Source organism: Meleagris gallopavo, chromosome 6 (assembly GCF_000146605.3).
Source record: "Meleagris gallopavo isolate NT-WF06-2002-E0010 breed Aviagen turkey brand Nicholas breeding stock chromosome 6, Turkey_5.1, whole genome shotgun sequence".
In the NCBI taxonomy this organism is placed as follows: domain Eukaryota; kingdom Metazoa; phylum Chordata; class Aves; order Galliformes; family Phasianidae; genus Meleagris; species Meleagris gallopavo.
In genome coordinates, this window is record NC_015016.2 from 5,647,900 (window position 1) to 5,663,095 (window position 15,196).

A 15,196-nucleotide genomic window follows, 5' to 3' on the forward strand; every position below is an offset into this window, starting at 1 on the left:
TGTTCATACGCTCCCTTCAAGTATTGGAAGGCCACAACGAGGTCTCCCTGGAGCCTTCTCTTCTCCAAGCTAAACAAGCCCAGTTCCCTAAACCCTGCTTCATAGGAGGGGTGCTCCAGCCCTCTGATCATCTAACTTTGCTAAATCTTATTTTATCTCAAGACAAGGGGAAAAAAAAAAGCACTCTTAGTTTGAGTTTTCTTTTAAATATATTCCTTCCCCATCATTATTTGGGATACCAAAGTGATATTTCAGATACTACTTTTCTTTTTCTGTTTTCTATTTGTTTATTGTCCTAACCTCTTGGAGCCACTCCACTCGTTCCAATTGGTTTTGCTTTGCTCTTGTTTTCCTTGGAGATCTCGTGCTGGCTGAAGCTCTCCCACTGAAGCGGTGTCATCTAACACTGCAACGTTATGATAATGTCATATTTGGCATAGTGCTTCTTTCTTTTTTATTACTGACATTCCACAAGTGTGTAAAAAATTTGTTACGCTCAGTGTTATTCCCAATTAAGCGTGGACAACGGTCACAAGGATGGGCCATTAAAATGCGTGCAATTCCTGACGTCTGGAGATGTTTGCACATTGCTAAAACAAGGAACGTGTTGGTTAGAAGTTCTACAGACTTCAGGAGCTCACAGGGACTGACAAAGATTAAGACAGAAGCAGCAAGATTTCTCAGAACAGAGAGAATTTAGCAAGCTTTGGTAAATTCAGTCTCACGTTTCAGTCTCTCGATGGGGATTCTTCCTAAGATTGGCTTTCTGCATAATTTTGACCAAATCATTTAACTGTTCAGGCCTGTAGGATGTGTTTTTTAAACTGGAAGGACAAATCTGATATTTGTGAAGTGCTAAGGTAACACAATGAAGCAGGAAATCATTTGCCAATGACATCATTTAAGCTTATGGCACTAAATGTCACTTTCATGGGGCAATCAGACAGGAGAAGCAGTCCCTAAAAGTGATAGTTTGGGTTTTATGGGAAAGTAACTCCCATTTTACATGAACAGTGTAATAAAGAATACTTCTTATAAGAAGAGTAGAATTGTTGCTCTTATTAGAAATTTTAAAACAAAAGTTACCTTATTTTCCTTTAATACAGTACTTGTTCCACGTTTCTTACCACTCTGGGCAGCTATCTTCTTTTAAAACAGAGGACTCATGAATTTCAAAGTAGTATTTTGCCACCTAGTGACTACAGAAAGAAAATCAGCCACGAAGAAAATTAGCCAAAGGGATTTGTCTTTTATCAGTGAGTGCCAGCACTGGGTTGGCAATTATCTGAGATTCCTGAAGAACCTGGTAAACAGAAATCACATTCAATCATGATTTACCTGCCAGCACACACGGAAGAGGAGTTGCATCATAGCATCTCAACATCAAATGCATTAAAGTGATAGCTCCAAAAATTTCCTCTGCACTCTAAACTCTCTGCATAATAATCAGAGTTTAGAACAAAGCCACCATACCACAAGACTGGAAAGAAGCAAACACCCAATTCCCCACAGAACACTGCACCTGGCCATTAACAAAATTAAGATTCTGTCACTTTCCTTGAAGTAAAATTTCAAGGGCATCGTTCCCCCATCCCAAACAGAACTGCAGCTCTCTCTGAATAAAGATTTGCTTTGTTTCAGCTGTAACTTATGGCATGATACTGATCAGGCTCATCACATGTTTTATTGTAGGTGAAGTATCATTGCTGCTGATACCACCTCAGTTTTGACAAACAGGAGCCTTACTACAAATTGCTATTAAATTCTGTATAGAGATTGACTATCAAGCAATAGAAAAAAAAAAATCCCTTTGCTATCAGTGTAATTCTGCTTAGTTGACTGCTGCTGCAGCATTAACTGCCTTCACTCTGATTCATTCTGGATTTGTGTTAGGCAGCACTGATTCTGTTGATAGCGTTTTTTCCTCAATATGTGATGAAACTTCATCAGATAGCGTTGAGAAGAATTGAGAGGTATGAAAGCAGTGCCAGTAATACAGAAAACACAGATTAAAAAAAAAACAAAAAACCACATTAACAAACTGCTACAGAAATTCACGGCCAAGTTCCCCAAATGTGTGCATTTCAGGAGAACTTGTTATGGCTGCTCTGACTGCCACTGCCAAATCACTCAGCAATCTCAAAAAGGAAGGAAAAAAAGAGACAAGAGATTGTAAGGAAAAGAAAAGCTGTGCCTAATAACAGCATGAAAAGACATCTCCACTTTTTTCCTTTTTTAAATAGGGTGTGTATATAGGCATTCCAATGCCATATTTACATGATGACAGACAACTGCTCCCACACACTCCATTTAGGTTATACTTAACACGAATTAATACCCAGCCCACTACAGCCCCTATCACCACGCTCTTCCTATAACCAAAGAACCTTCAGGAGAGGTACAGTGCTAAATAAAAGCAAGCCCGTAAATATATCCTGCACCTTTGGTGTCTCTGCTCCTCCCATCTTAACCCAGGGCCTATTATTTTCACTTGTACATCATGTCTAAATTTAGGGCTGACGGAGCTCTAGTCACTGACACCAGCTGATCTAAGATCCAGGCCTTTGAATTTAAGTTTTATGGGATGTTTGCCCCAGGCCTACATCCACAGGGCGTCTGTGTAGCCTTGAGTCCATTTGGATCAGCCAACGGATAGCAACAGTCCCCAGGCTTATCTCCAGCTTTAACAAAAATTGCTTCTCTCATGCTATGCCAGCTAGGAGATAATCTCTGCTACTTCCTGACTAGGGAAAACCATGAATTACCACCTTCTATTTGAGAGGAGCACTGTGTTTCCCAGGGACTTACTTGCTACAGCAGCAGGTGACAAGCACGTGTACCTTCTGGTACAGCTGCTGTGCAACCCCTGCCCAGCCTAGGAAAGCAATTACTCCATTTTGAAAATTAACATGAGCTCAGTGTATCACTGAGAAGTAGAAGAAAACGTCTACTTCAAACAATAAACATATAAATGGTACTTTCCCTAGTCAAGCATTGCAAAACCTTTCTTACTGTTTACTACGACAGCACAGGGGGAGAAGAGGGTAAAGAGTTGAGCACGTCCCAGTAGAATTACTGCAAAATCTGTATTTCAAACTCCAAATCTGCTGACAGAGAAAAATCACTGAAGTGACAGTCACTGGGGAAGAATAATGTATAAAATGAGACGCTGTCGTTTTGATTTTGATCTGGACAAAGACAGAAAAACCTGCATCTGCCTCTCCAATGACACAGAACAGATTTTTCCTGTTGGCATTCTATTTCACATATATTCTCAAAAATGTATTTTTCAGATACCAAGCACGGTCATCAATCTACTCTACGCAATAAAAGCCACTGCTGGAGACAGATGAAATGACAGATGAAACGACAGAACATATCTGAGGATACAGCAAGTTCAGCCAATAGACAGAACAACGTCGGCATCTAAGGAGTTCAAGGTTAATTCCCTTTCTGGAATTAAACAGCAAATGGTACCAGAGTCCAAGCAGGAACTGGGAACAGTGCCATGACCGATGCTCTGTTTTTCCTCTATAGTGATCTAAAAATAGCTTTTTTGGATGTCTGATGAGAAAAACACCAGCCTGTAAAGCCACGGATACATATTTCCTCACTTCTTTAGCCAAAAACAAGGAAACTACGATTGAACAGAGGATCTGAAACAAATCAATGCAAACACATTCACTGTAGTTTTCTTTTATCCACAGGTCTGATCCTGAAGAAGGAGAAAAACATCAGAAAGGAGCTCAGCCTTAAGTTACATCAACAGATTACATGTTGTGAATTTCAGTACTTTCACGTACACCACAGCACTTTCCTTAAACAGCACATACAAAGAAAAAGGACACCTTCCCACATCAGCTTCATAAGCTGAAAGAATGAGGACTAAAAGCCTTCCTTTTCTAAGTCCTCTGTTTGAACCCAATACAATTCACTCCTGAATGATGACCAGGAGCTGCGTTCCCTTCCCGTTCTGCTGAAACACTCAAGGATTCTCGATTTGGGGCAGACTACCAAAATCAGTGACAATTACACCTGAGATATGTTTGAAAAGAACTTCTCTCCAGCGCTCTGACAGGTTACGTTCGCTCTTCTTAGAGTGTGTGATGATACAGAGAGGGAAAAAAAACCAACTAAACATGCCTTTCCAATCTGAACTCTTCCTAAAAGAGAACTTCTATGGCAAACAAAGGAAGTTATGCCATGAAGAGATTTCAAAGTAACAAAACAATTCTCAGTCTGTATTTATTTATGCTTAGGAGTGTATTCCAAGAGGGTCCAATTCAAATAATGGAGCCTTTCAAACAACACCCCACACATACACATATCATCCCCCCAGAAAATCTAACATTTTACTATTCCTCCTGTGGACAGCATCGTCTGTTCTTAAATACAGCTCAAACACAAGTCAACCTAAGGAATGAATTTCATCCTAGGGAGATGACTGAAAGATTTATGAACGTGGCCAAACGGTGAAATGAAAACACAAATCTGATCATTCCACCGATTTCAATTCCACACTGAACTTCACTTCGTAGTTTATATTAAAACCAAAACCGATAAAACATTCATAAAAGATCAGAGTTGTCATCAAACCCAGAGATGATGAAGACAAGAACAGAACGGTACGATAATCAAAGCAGCAAGGACATTTTGTGCCTCTGCTACCTCAGTATCAAGTTATTTTGAATAAAGGCAGTAAGATGCAGTGCTTGCCTTTATTTCTACCTGCAGAACACTAACATTTACATTTCAAAACCAAAATGTAGAGCCACGATCATTTTTCAGAGAATGTAACCTAAGTAAACACTTTCTACAGAGAAAAATTAGAGGAAGATGACCGAGATTAAATCGAATCAGTACATAGGTGCAGTTGATAAATGATTCAACTGCTTCCTGGAAAATCATTTTCAGCTATAACATGTCCAAGTCAGCTCAGGATTTTCAGCTCAATGTAACACTAATATGCATTTTTAAGGATAAAAATAAATGCAATACCCTGACAATTTCAAGGGAGACAATTCCAGCAAGCTCTGCATAAGTCTGGGGAATTCTTAGGGTACCATTCCATGCCACACCTAGCCAAATGCTCAGCTCAACGATGCTGAAAGAGAACATCTCCCTCGTGTGCTTTTGCCACGTTCTGTTACCAGCATGCACTCAGCTCCTTTGTGCGCTGATGCATCTTTCAACAGCAGTAAGAAAAAAAAAGGCTAAGACCCGAAGAAAAAAAATTGAATAGGGATGGTTCTCTACTGCACTAGTTAATTAAGCACCTTATGGAAGGATCTGACAACCAACGTGTGCAGACAATGTCAAGGACTAAGTATCATAGGCAGTAGCAAAATCAACCTGCTCTCCTTTAGGTGGCAAGGAATTAAAGCCAGACTGAAGTCAGCTTTGCCACTAACTTATTACATGACATCAGACATACTCCCTAACTACTACTTGTTTATCCACCTGACAGTGAGCACAGTTGTCATCTTCCTCACATGGCTGCAGCAAGAGCTGAAGTTTGGAACTGCCACCAGGTATGAAAAAGATGTATTATCACCACTGTACTTTTATGTGCATAACATATAACTGTCTAGGAAAGAAACAAGCAAGCAAGCCAGCAAAAAAAAAAGAAAAAGAAAAAACAACCACTGCAACAAAACAAAAAACAAAGTTGTGATTTCATCATAGCCAAGGTTATAGATGTGTGGGTGATATATAGGATAGATTTAAAAAAAAAGAAAAACAAAAGTGAGCATTAGAAATTAGATTCTTTCCCAACTGTGTTCCATGCTCAGTCAAACAGAAATCAGCTGTACATTTATACTGGAGAAACAGTGCCTAAATCTTAGAGCTTAACAAGCCAGCATTAAAATATCAACATCTCTCCCTTTTGCAACTCTCACATGCCTTTGAAACAGGGTTGTTATTTTTTGCTTTTTTTTGTTTGCTTTTTGTTATAGAAGCAAGCTGCTCCTTAGGGAATGGGCTGGACAGATGTATCACTTGCAAGCTGAAGCTGAGGTTAATCTGAATTAGGCAAAGTGTTTTTTCAAGAGGTGCAAAATACTGTATTTATTATTTGCATTACGCTGGCTAGCATCTAGCAGCTGAAAACAACAATAACATGTCGTTACAGTAGGGGCAGAAGAGTGTAGTAAGGTCCTTTTAAAACCTTACTATGCTCAGATCCTTCAGATGTGTGAACACGTGCTTATAAAGACTAAATCAAAACAAGTAACAATAAATTCACCTCTCAGCAGACAGCCTCTCCTGTTTGTCTGTCAGTGATGGTTTCTACAGCCTGTGCATGATGAAATGCAAATCTTCCAAGTATTCAAAGCAAGCAATAAAAATGAGAAGGTACCAACATTCTGGATCAGCAGTTACACCATATTCACCTAACGCCTCCCAAATGAATGAGGTCTTGTAATTGATGCTGATATTCTTAGGTAGGCCTTTGCAACTGAGATTTAAAGCGATGCATATGGGGTATCAGCAAGCAACTGCCTCTGAAACTGTCTCTTGTGGAGCACATGCATTGTGTAATCACTGCTAACTCAGCAGCATATGTACCTACCTGGTATGTAACACTCTTCTTTCCATCATCGTTTGTTTGAGGCAAGGTCAGAGGTCCAGAAACCACCCAAACATCCTCAAATCTTTCCGTCAGTTCCCGACAATACATTTCCATTCTGAAACACATTTGTTAAATCGTGAGATTCTTAGTTCAAATGGTTTTACCACGTTATTGGATTGGTGTGATTTCCCTAAGGAATCAATGTCCTGCAACAGACAGTTTTTTCTGTAGACTCATAGAATGGCCTGGGTTGAAAAGGACCACAATGCTCATCTCGTTTCAACCCCCTGCTATGTGCAGGGTCACCAACCAGCAGACCAGGCTGCCCAGAGCCACATCCAGCCTGGCCTTGAATGCCTGCAGGGATGGGGCATCCACAGCCTCCTTGGGCAACCTGTTCCAGTGCTTCACCACCCTCTGTATGAAAAACTTCCTCCTAATATCTACCCTAAACATCCCCTGCCTCAGTTTAAAACCATTCCCTGTTGTCCTATCACTACCCACCCTCGTGAACAGCTGTTCCTCCTCCTGTTCATACGCTCCCTTCAAGTACTGGAAGGCCACAATGAGGTCTCCCTGGAGCCTGCTCTTCTCCAAGTGAAACAAGCTCAGTTCCCTCAACCTTTCATCATAGGAAAGATGCTCCAGTCTGATCATCTTAGTGGCCCTCCTCTGGACCCGCACCAAAGAACTTATGAAAATTCTCACCTGACATTTTTGCTAAGTCTACTTAATGCATAAAACTGATTAAAAATTAAGTAGTTTCTCCTGAAATAGTAACATCGTTTTTGTTTTCTAAACTAGCTAATTTATATTGTAATTTATAGAATAAAATACCCCTCCAAATAAAAAGGTGCTTCTAGATCCCACTGTATTTTACAAAATAGGATGTTATAGCCTCACTTTGATCTAACATTCCAAACACTACAGAAGTCACATTAAGAGAGTTTCATCTCCTCCTCCCCCCCGTTCTTCCTACCTATCACTTGGGCCACCTTCAGAACTCCTCATCTGTTCACAACTCTGAGTAAAACCGGACAGTGAGTGAACTGAATTCACACAAAGCAGAATGAGCAGGAATGAGACCTTCCTTCCTTGGTGATAGTGAACTGCCACGTGATAAGCCAAAGCACTGACCACAAGCTACATTTTTTCTGCTGTCACCAGCTTTGCTTCCAAGCATCCAGCTCTCCTGGCTGCCTGACCACGTGGCAATACAAACACCCTGGCGTAAGGGAAGAAGGGGAATAAATGCAACAAGGGAACAGACTGCTGTTAGCAACAGCAGGGACAGAAATCAGACAACAGTGATCACGAAAATGCACTCAAGACTGAAAATGAGAGTGAAACACCACAACAGAAAGACATCTGCCCATTGGTAAGAAAAGAACAAGGAGTAAATACTAAGGTGCAGTTAGACCACATCATCAAACAAATCTAACAGCTTACTTATCTGATAGCTGCCTGAAAGACACAGTCCTGCTCCCCTTGCCTGCCCCACCTGAACAGTCCTAACACATCTTCCATATTTGCTGTGGCATTCATCTCACCAGCTGATCCAATCTTCTAACCTTGTAGAAAGGTAACCAACCAAAAGTGATTCAGCTTAACTGGGTTAGTAAATAGAGTCAACTCACCATAGACTCAGAGAAGAATCACAGCTGGAATGGGGAAAAGCAGCAAAAACACATGGCTGGAGGGCACACCACTTCAAAAAGCAACAGACTGCTTAACTAAGCTGTCTGCACCTCAGAAGACAATTCAAGAAGCAAGGAATTAAAAATAGAGAAATGAAGAGAGTACTAAAGCCAGGAAGGATACAACACATGACACACAGTATTCTTGAAACCACACAGCATTAAAAAAAAGCAACTGGCAAAACAAACAGCACAAATACCTGCTTTGTGGATTTAAACCATGGGGATGAAGCACTGATGTTGGCAGAAGGTGCTAGCAGCAGCTTAAATTGTGGGGATGACAGTGCCAGGGGAGATTCTGAAATGCTCCCCATTATCTCCTGATCAGGCACTGATTCTGCTCAAGAAAAATAGAGTGATTCCAGCCCTAAATTGGTTCAAGCACCTAGCTTTGGTATAAGGAAATGTTATGCTCAAATATTTGGGATGTTAAAATAATACAAAAACATCTCTTAAAATGTTACTGCATTTTATTTGTCTATAAAAGAGTATAACCTTACTGAATGCCTCGTATGATTTTATAGCATTCTTGTAAAATCCGAATGCAGCGTGTTGTTAATGGTGATGCATTTTTAATAGACTTTTAGTACAATGCTGTACATAATTTTGCTAACCTTCCCTTGAGCAAACCTTGTAAAATTCACTGTTTTTCTCTCCTGTTTCCAAGTCTTCTCTATTATCTAAGTCCTACACGAGAAGCACAGAATGACTTCTATTAGTGTGGGATTTTTTCTGCTCTGGGGAAGAAAAGAAAAAAATCTTACACAAAGAAAGATTTATCTTCCATTCACTTCATTCCAGAGCTGATCCTGCCAGCATTCATGAGACACAGAGAACTTTGCCTGACCGCCCCTTGGAAGCCAGCATTCCAACAAACACCTGAGCTGTGACCTCAAGCAGTCACAGCTCAGGAGGGTGCAGTCAGTCCTTCTATTCAAAGTCAACAAATGTCCTTGCAGTCTGATACTGGAAGTGCTTCTTTTGAGGGGGCAGAGGAGGGGAGAGAGATTAAAAGTAGATCTAAACATCTGAACCCTTTCCTCACTTTTACTGAGCTTTCCTTCAGGAAAGTTTAAGTTACCAGGCTTAACTTGCCTGGTAACCTCACCCACATTAGACAGAATAAATTTTATTCTGAATACACAGAGATGGTTGTCATGATCTCTCCAGATAGCCCATAAAATGCTTTAGAACACTTGGACATGAGGGAGCTTTATAAACACAACATTTTGGCCTGATGCTTTTCACTTATTTCTCTTATAAATAACCTCTCACCTGTTCCAAAATCCAGCATTATTTTCATAGTTCTGAGGCACAATGTTAGAGAGATAAAACGTTTCGGCCATAGCTCTCTGCGTAAAGAAAGAAAATAGTATCATTTCATTGAAACATCTGAGCTACAAACACAGCTCAGAAGCTCCTGGATCACAAACCATTTCTATGTAGTTCATTCTTAACATCATCAACATAAAAAAACCTAAGTCAAAATAACCAGAAAAACAGATTTGGACTAAGAGGTGCATAACCTAAGAGCAAAAAAAGAGTGCTCAACAGCTACACACACACGAGAAAATACAGGAGAAAACAATGCAGAACCTTAACCCAGAATCTTCATAGGTTCTATGCTTGTCAGTGCTTTTCAGATACTTCTTCATCAAAGCAAAGGGGCTGACAGAACTGCTTAGAATAACAGGCAAACACTATCTGCACTGATTGAGCTGGGGAATTAAGGTTTTATAACCCTGCTTGCATTGGGAAGACTGTACTATGTCAGTGCACATCAAAGCAGGAGGAGGATCGTTCCGTGCAGTTAGCTCACCTGCTAGAACTCCCCAGGTATCACAAATAACCACACAAGGACACTTCCAGGAGGAATAAAACAAGTGGATCCTTCAGTCACCCCATGCCACTGTGCTGCTGCTGTGCCCCAGAGTGCAGAGCAGAAATACAAATTCAAACTGCTACTTAATTGACAAATTACCTGCATTAGGCACATTTCACAAGAGGATCCAATAAATCCAAGCTGCTTTGTTTGGCAGCCAAGGCATTAGGGCAGGCCTTTCTTACAACTCAAACAAACGGCAGGTGAAGACGTTTTATAGACTGAAAGAACTATGGCAAAAGAAGGTTCTAATTTACCTTGTGCACACTGCCAGAAAGGAAAAAGCTTTGTAAATCATCCAGTCAATCCTCTTGCCAATGTGGGATAGTACTTAACAGTACATTTGCTTTGCCCAATCTAGTCTTAAATGCTTCAAAACCTGTTGGCCAGAATGAAGTCATCTTTCCTTGTCTCCCTTTAACCTGAGCTTCAGAGGATACTTCTGTGGTTTGGCTGGTGAACGTTCTCACCTTTGCTACACTGACAATGTGACATACAAGAGGATGAGGAGACTTGTTCAACACTACACATACTAAACATTTATCACCTCTGCCAGACACGCTAACCTAGGTCTGATTCAATGCAGAGAGGACGATTAGGGCACTCAATTTAGACACCCAAAGTACAATGAAAGCATCCTACAGCACTCAGGTCAAGAAGAGTCCAAGTTGAGATATGCGTTTCAACAAAGAGACGATATTCCAACTCACAACAAACAGCAAACAGAACACGATACATCACTTCTAAGGATTATCTGACCCTTTGAGAGAAAAAAACAAACCCACAGTTTAAAAAAAAATACAAAATTCCTACTGTTGAAAATTTGTTATCTCCTGCTGGTGCCATGTGTCCTCGTGACCACCCGCTCCCAAGGTAGTCTTCATTGACAGCACTGAACATCAGAGGGATGTTAGGATCTGGTCTGAATTTACAGTGCCTTCGGTCTGCGTTGCCTAAGGAGTAACGCACTCAATTGTTATCATTAGGTTAACAACAAACATCTCCCCACTCCACCCACATTTAAGGACTCAATCAGTTTGAAACTGATCCTAAATGAAGTATTTTTCTCTTCAAACACAGAAGAGAAGGATTCATCTCACAGATCTCTGCTCCAGTTCTACATTCCTCCCCACAACTCTTCCCTTTTTTCCCTGCCATAGACTCACTAACATGCTTTCTGTTTTACAGAGATAAACAAAAGCAAAATACTTTAGCCTTATCATAAAGGCAGATGAACGTTAAAGGTAAGATATAAACCAGTATAAAAACTCTCTTTAGGATCACAAAGATACACAGACCCTCACCAGTTTCATTTTAACGTCCAAGCAAACTACAAGCATTTCTTCTTCCAAGTCTAGCCTGGAAGGAAAATGGTTGTGTTTCAAGAAAGTTACAGTTGGAGGAATTAACAATGTCCTTCTGAGTGGGTTATTTCTTCTTCACATGCACAGAAGAGCTCTCCTGTTCCTCTCCAGGATTCCTGTGATGCCTCCCCAGATATTCGGATGAAATGCACAAAAATGACTATGCCCAAGTCTTTTGATGCCATCTATCTTTTGAGATAGAAGGAAGCTCTCGCTTCTCTCTTTTTTTTTTTTTTTTTCCATCATATAATCTAAAAGCAGAATGTTTCTGTGGCAAATATAAAATTGAGTTATGCCCTAAATCTCAGTTTCAATAGTTATCAAATATAAATCTCGAGCTGAATGCCTCATGATGTTAAACTTCAATTTGCTGTTTGCTGCATCTGATCACTAGGAAAGCATTTTAACAATTCGACTGGTAAGTCCCGCTTGAAAGTAAGCCTGGAATTACTGCTTTCTTCTCAGAAAGAAGTGGAATCGATGCTACTTAGGGGTTGGCCATAAATATTTTCAGGATCACCATTTTAATTTTGAAAGGTAATTTGAAGACAATGATTAAGATATATTTAGAGAGCTACTGCTTTCATAAAACATTTTACAATTACACAGTTATCTCCATTATTAATATTTGCTGCATAAAAACTGAACTAATGCTATAAACTTAATTTATAATGACTGCATGCTATTCATATTTCATTCAGCTCTGACAGCAAAAATCACTGAGCATTTGTCTTGCATAAAGAACAAGGGAGAGTGTATTGGATAATGCACGTAAGAAAACATAGCAGAACTGCAGGGAAGTAGGTAATGACTGCAGGGAGTAAGTATGCATTATCTGGCTTTGAACAATTTTAACTGTTGATGTCCTCTGCTCCATTTTCATCTCAAACACACATTTATCTCTTCTTTCCATTCTGAGAAAACCTCTTCAAGATCTATAGACAAAGCTGTCTAGCTATTACAGGCATTGACTCATGTGGGGCAGTTCCTCAGCTGACAAAGACTGCCCCACTGAACTACATGAGCTAAGGAAGAGAGCAACTCTATGGAGTTAAGCAACAAAACTGAACTTTGCAGGTCTGAATCAGATGAGAAAAGTTTAATTTTCAGCTTTATTTTCTTTGCATTCGTTTTGAACAGATGGAAGCTTCATTCCTGCAACATGTCTTAGAGTGTTTATGCTGACACAGCTATGTTGATCTGGCGCTTTCTGACTTCCACAGAAATTCTCACTGAAAGCTGTAGTTCTTAGAATCATAGAATCATTCAGGCTGGAAGAGACCTCCACGATCATCTAATCTAACCATCTACTCATTCTCACCATGCTCACATGCTCCTCACTGCCACATCTCTTAGGCTTTGGAGCACCCCCAGGGATGGTGATTCCATCACCACTCTGGGCAGCCTGTGCCACTGCATTACTGCTCTTCCTGAGAAGAAACATTTCATGATCTTCAGCCTGCACATCCCCTAGCATAACTTGAAGCCATCACCTGAGAAGAGGCTGACTGCCATCTCTTCTTCATTACTCCCTTTCACATGCAACCCTTGGGCCGAATGTGTCTTGCAGGCCATACCAGACTAATGCAAACAAGCAAACAAAGTGCCATATCTCTTTTAATTTCACTATCAACATCAACCTTAACACTGTAAAGGAGCTGACATCCACACAGAGGCCCACTGCCTCCCATAGGATCCCGAGCGGGTGGAAAAATCCTTATCTAGAGATCACTACAGGTTTTTTTTTCTCCCAGCATGTTCCTGGGCCCACCTTTTGTAAAGTGCAAATCTCATTCCAGGCACCGTAAGTGAAAGGAAATAAAGACCCACATACCCAGCATCTTCTGTTTTGAAATATGTTCAATCACCCATCTAGGCACCCGCTTTGCCTGGTCATAAGACAGCGCATGATTTGTGTAACATCTGGTCTCTGTTCCAGCTTCAGGGAATCCGTATTTTTCCAGCAAAGACTCTTCTACCGGTTCTAAGAAGAAAAATAAACAGAAACTTAAACCCAACCCACCCCACCGTGCCCACTGCCCACGTCCCTCCGTGCCACATCCCCACGGCTTATAGGGACAGCGAGCCCCACCAGCCGAGGAGGGTCGCTCCACAGCTCTTACCCTCGGGCAGGGCTCGCTCGGGGCTCGGTTCCGCTTGGGTCTGGCTCCGCAGGAGCCGCCACGCTGCCCAGCACGAAGCGGCGGCGCCCGCCGCAGCCCCGCAGATGAAGCCGCCAGGAAGCGGCGGTGGCGGGGCACGGCCGCCATGTCAGAAGGACGGAGGGAGGCGGTGCTGCGCTGCAGCGCCCTCTGTCTGCCCGCCATGGCAGCGTCAGCTCAGCTCCGCTCTGCCACAGCAGTGCGCTGGTAACGCAGGAAAGGAGGAGTTCCTCGAGACCTGTAAATAACGCGGAGGAATAACGCAGCAGGAAATAAAACAGATTAGTGCTAGGTTTTCCTCTTCTATGAGCACCCTTTCCCAAGAAGCCAAAAAAAAAAAACACACCAAAAAACTGACCAGTTGAGCAACGGAAACCACCGATATATGATGGCTGGGACATCCCACCATCACTTGCTTGAAGGATCATAGAATGGTTTGGTTGAAAGGGATCTTGAAACCCACTCAGTTCCAACCCCTGCTTGTGCTGGCTGCCGCCAGTTCAGGCTGCCTGGCCCCGAGCACTTCCAGTGTCTGGGCAGCAGTGCCTCCCTGTCCCCGAGCAAAGCATTTCCTCCTGATATCTAACCTAAATTTCCCCTCTTTTTGTTTAATGCCATTCCCCCTTGTTCTGTCCCTATCAGACTGTGTAAAAAGTTACTTCCCCTCCTGCTCATCAACTCCCTTCAAGTACTGGAAGGCCACAATGAGGCTTTGTCTTCTCCCTATTGAACAAGCCCAGTTCCCCCAAACTTCCTTCATAGCAGGGGTGTTCCACCCACTGAGCATCCTTGTGGCCTCCTCTGAACCCACACCAAAACACCTCTGTGTCTTTCTTGTGCTGGGGGAAGGCCAGCTGTGCTTCAATTGGAAGTGCCACACCTTTCTGTCTCATGTTTTGAGAATTACATATCTCACCACACCAGGGGAACATTAAGAAGCTCAGTTTTTAATGACTTCTTACAATATTTTTCAAAATCTAGACACCTCTGTCTAACTGAAACTTACTGGATACCTAGAGGGGACGAGTGGAAGCTCTGCTCCAGTCCCAGCTCCCTTAGCTGAGAACTGGCAGAAGAGAAGACACAAAGTCCTGGCATTGAGCTTAACTCCCATCACTGCCAGCTGAACGGGCTTGCTATTGGTACAACTCAGCATGCAGATAATACAATTTGAACTGTTCTTCCCTGGGTATGGCAAGCACTGTTATCACAGTGCTACAGGAGGCAACACGCTTGAAAGGACACAGCTATCCGAGCTAATTCCTTCTTCCCTTCCGAGTGGTTTGCAAACCATGAGGAGAGGCTGAGGCCTCTACAGTGATTTAGCAGCAGACACCACTGAAACATCGAAAAGTCCTTCTATAAGAAGGAAATACTTCAGCTAGACGTCAACGGAATTACCAAACAGCAATGATTTTTTAACGTCGCAGCGACAACAGAAGCAATTGATTGTAATTTATTGTTTATTTTCATATACAAAAAGATAAACTTGAAATAGTTCTTTCTAGTTTTTTTTT

At 41.6% G+C, this 15,196-nt stretch overlaps 1 protein-coding gene across 1 annotated transcript in view; it reads right to left on the reverse strand.

Moving 5' to 3' along the window:
* The window catches only part of EXOG (exo/endonuclease G), an 18,867-nt gene extending 5,008 nt beyond the window's left edge, over window positions 1-13,859 (reverse strand). The window contains 6 exon segments of the mRNA XM_010712356.2: window positions 6,575-6,689; window positions 9,547-9,623; window positions 10,967-11,106; window positions 13,352-13,501; window positions 13,641-13,757; window positions 13,760-13,859. Of these exon segments, the coding sequence (XP_010710658.1) occupies window positions 6,575-6,689; window positions 9,547-9,623; window positions 10,967-11,106; window positions 13,352-13,501; window positions 13,641-13,757; window positions 13,760-13,844 (684 nt within the window). The 5' untranslated portion in view covers window positions 13,845-13,859.
* Window positions 13,860-15,196: the final 1,337 nt, after the last annotated feature.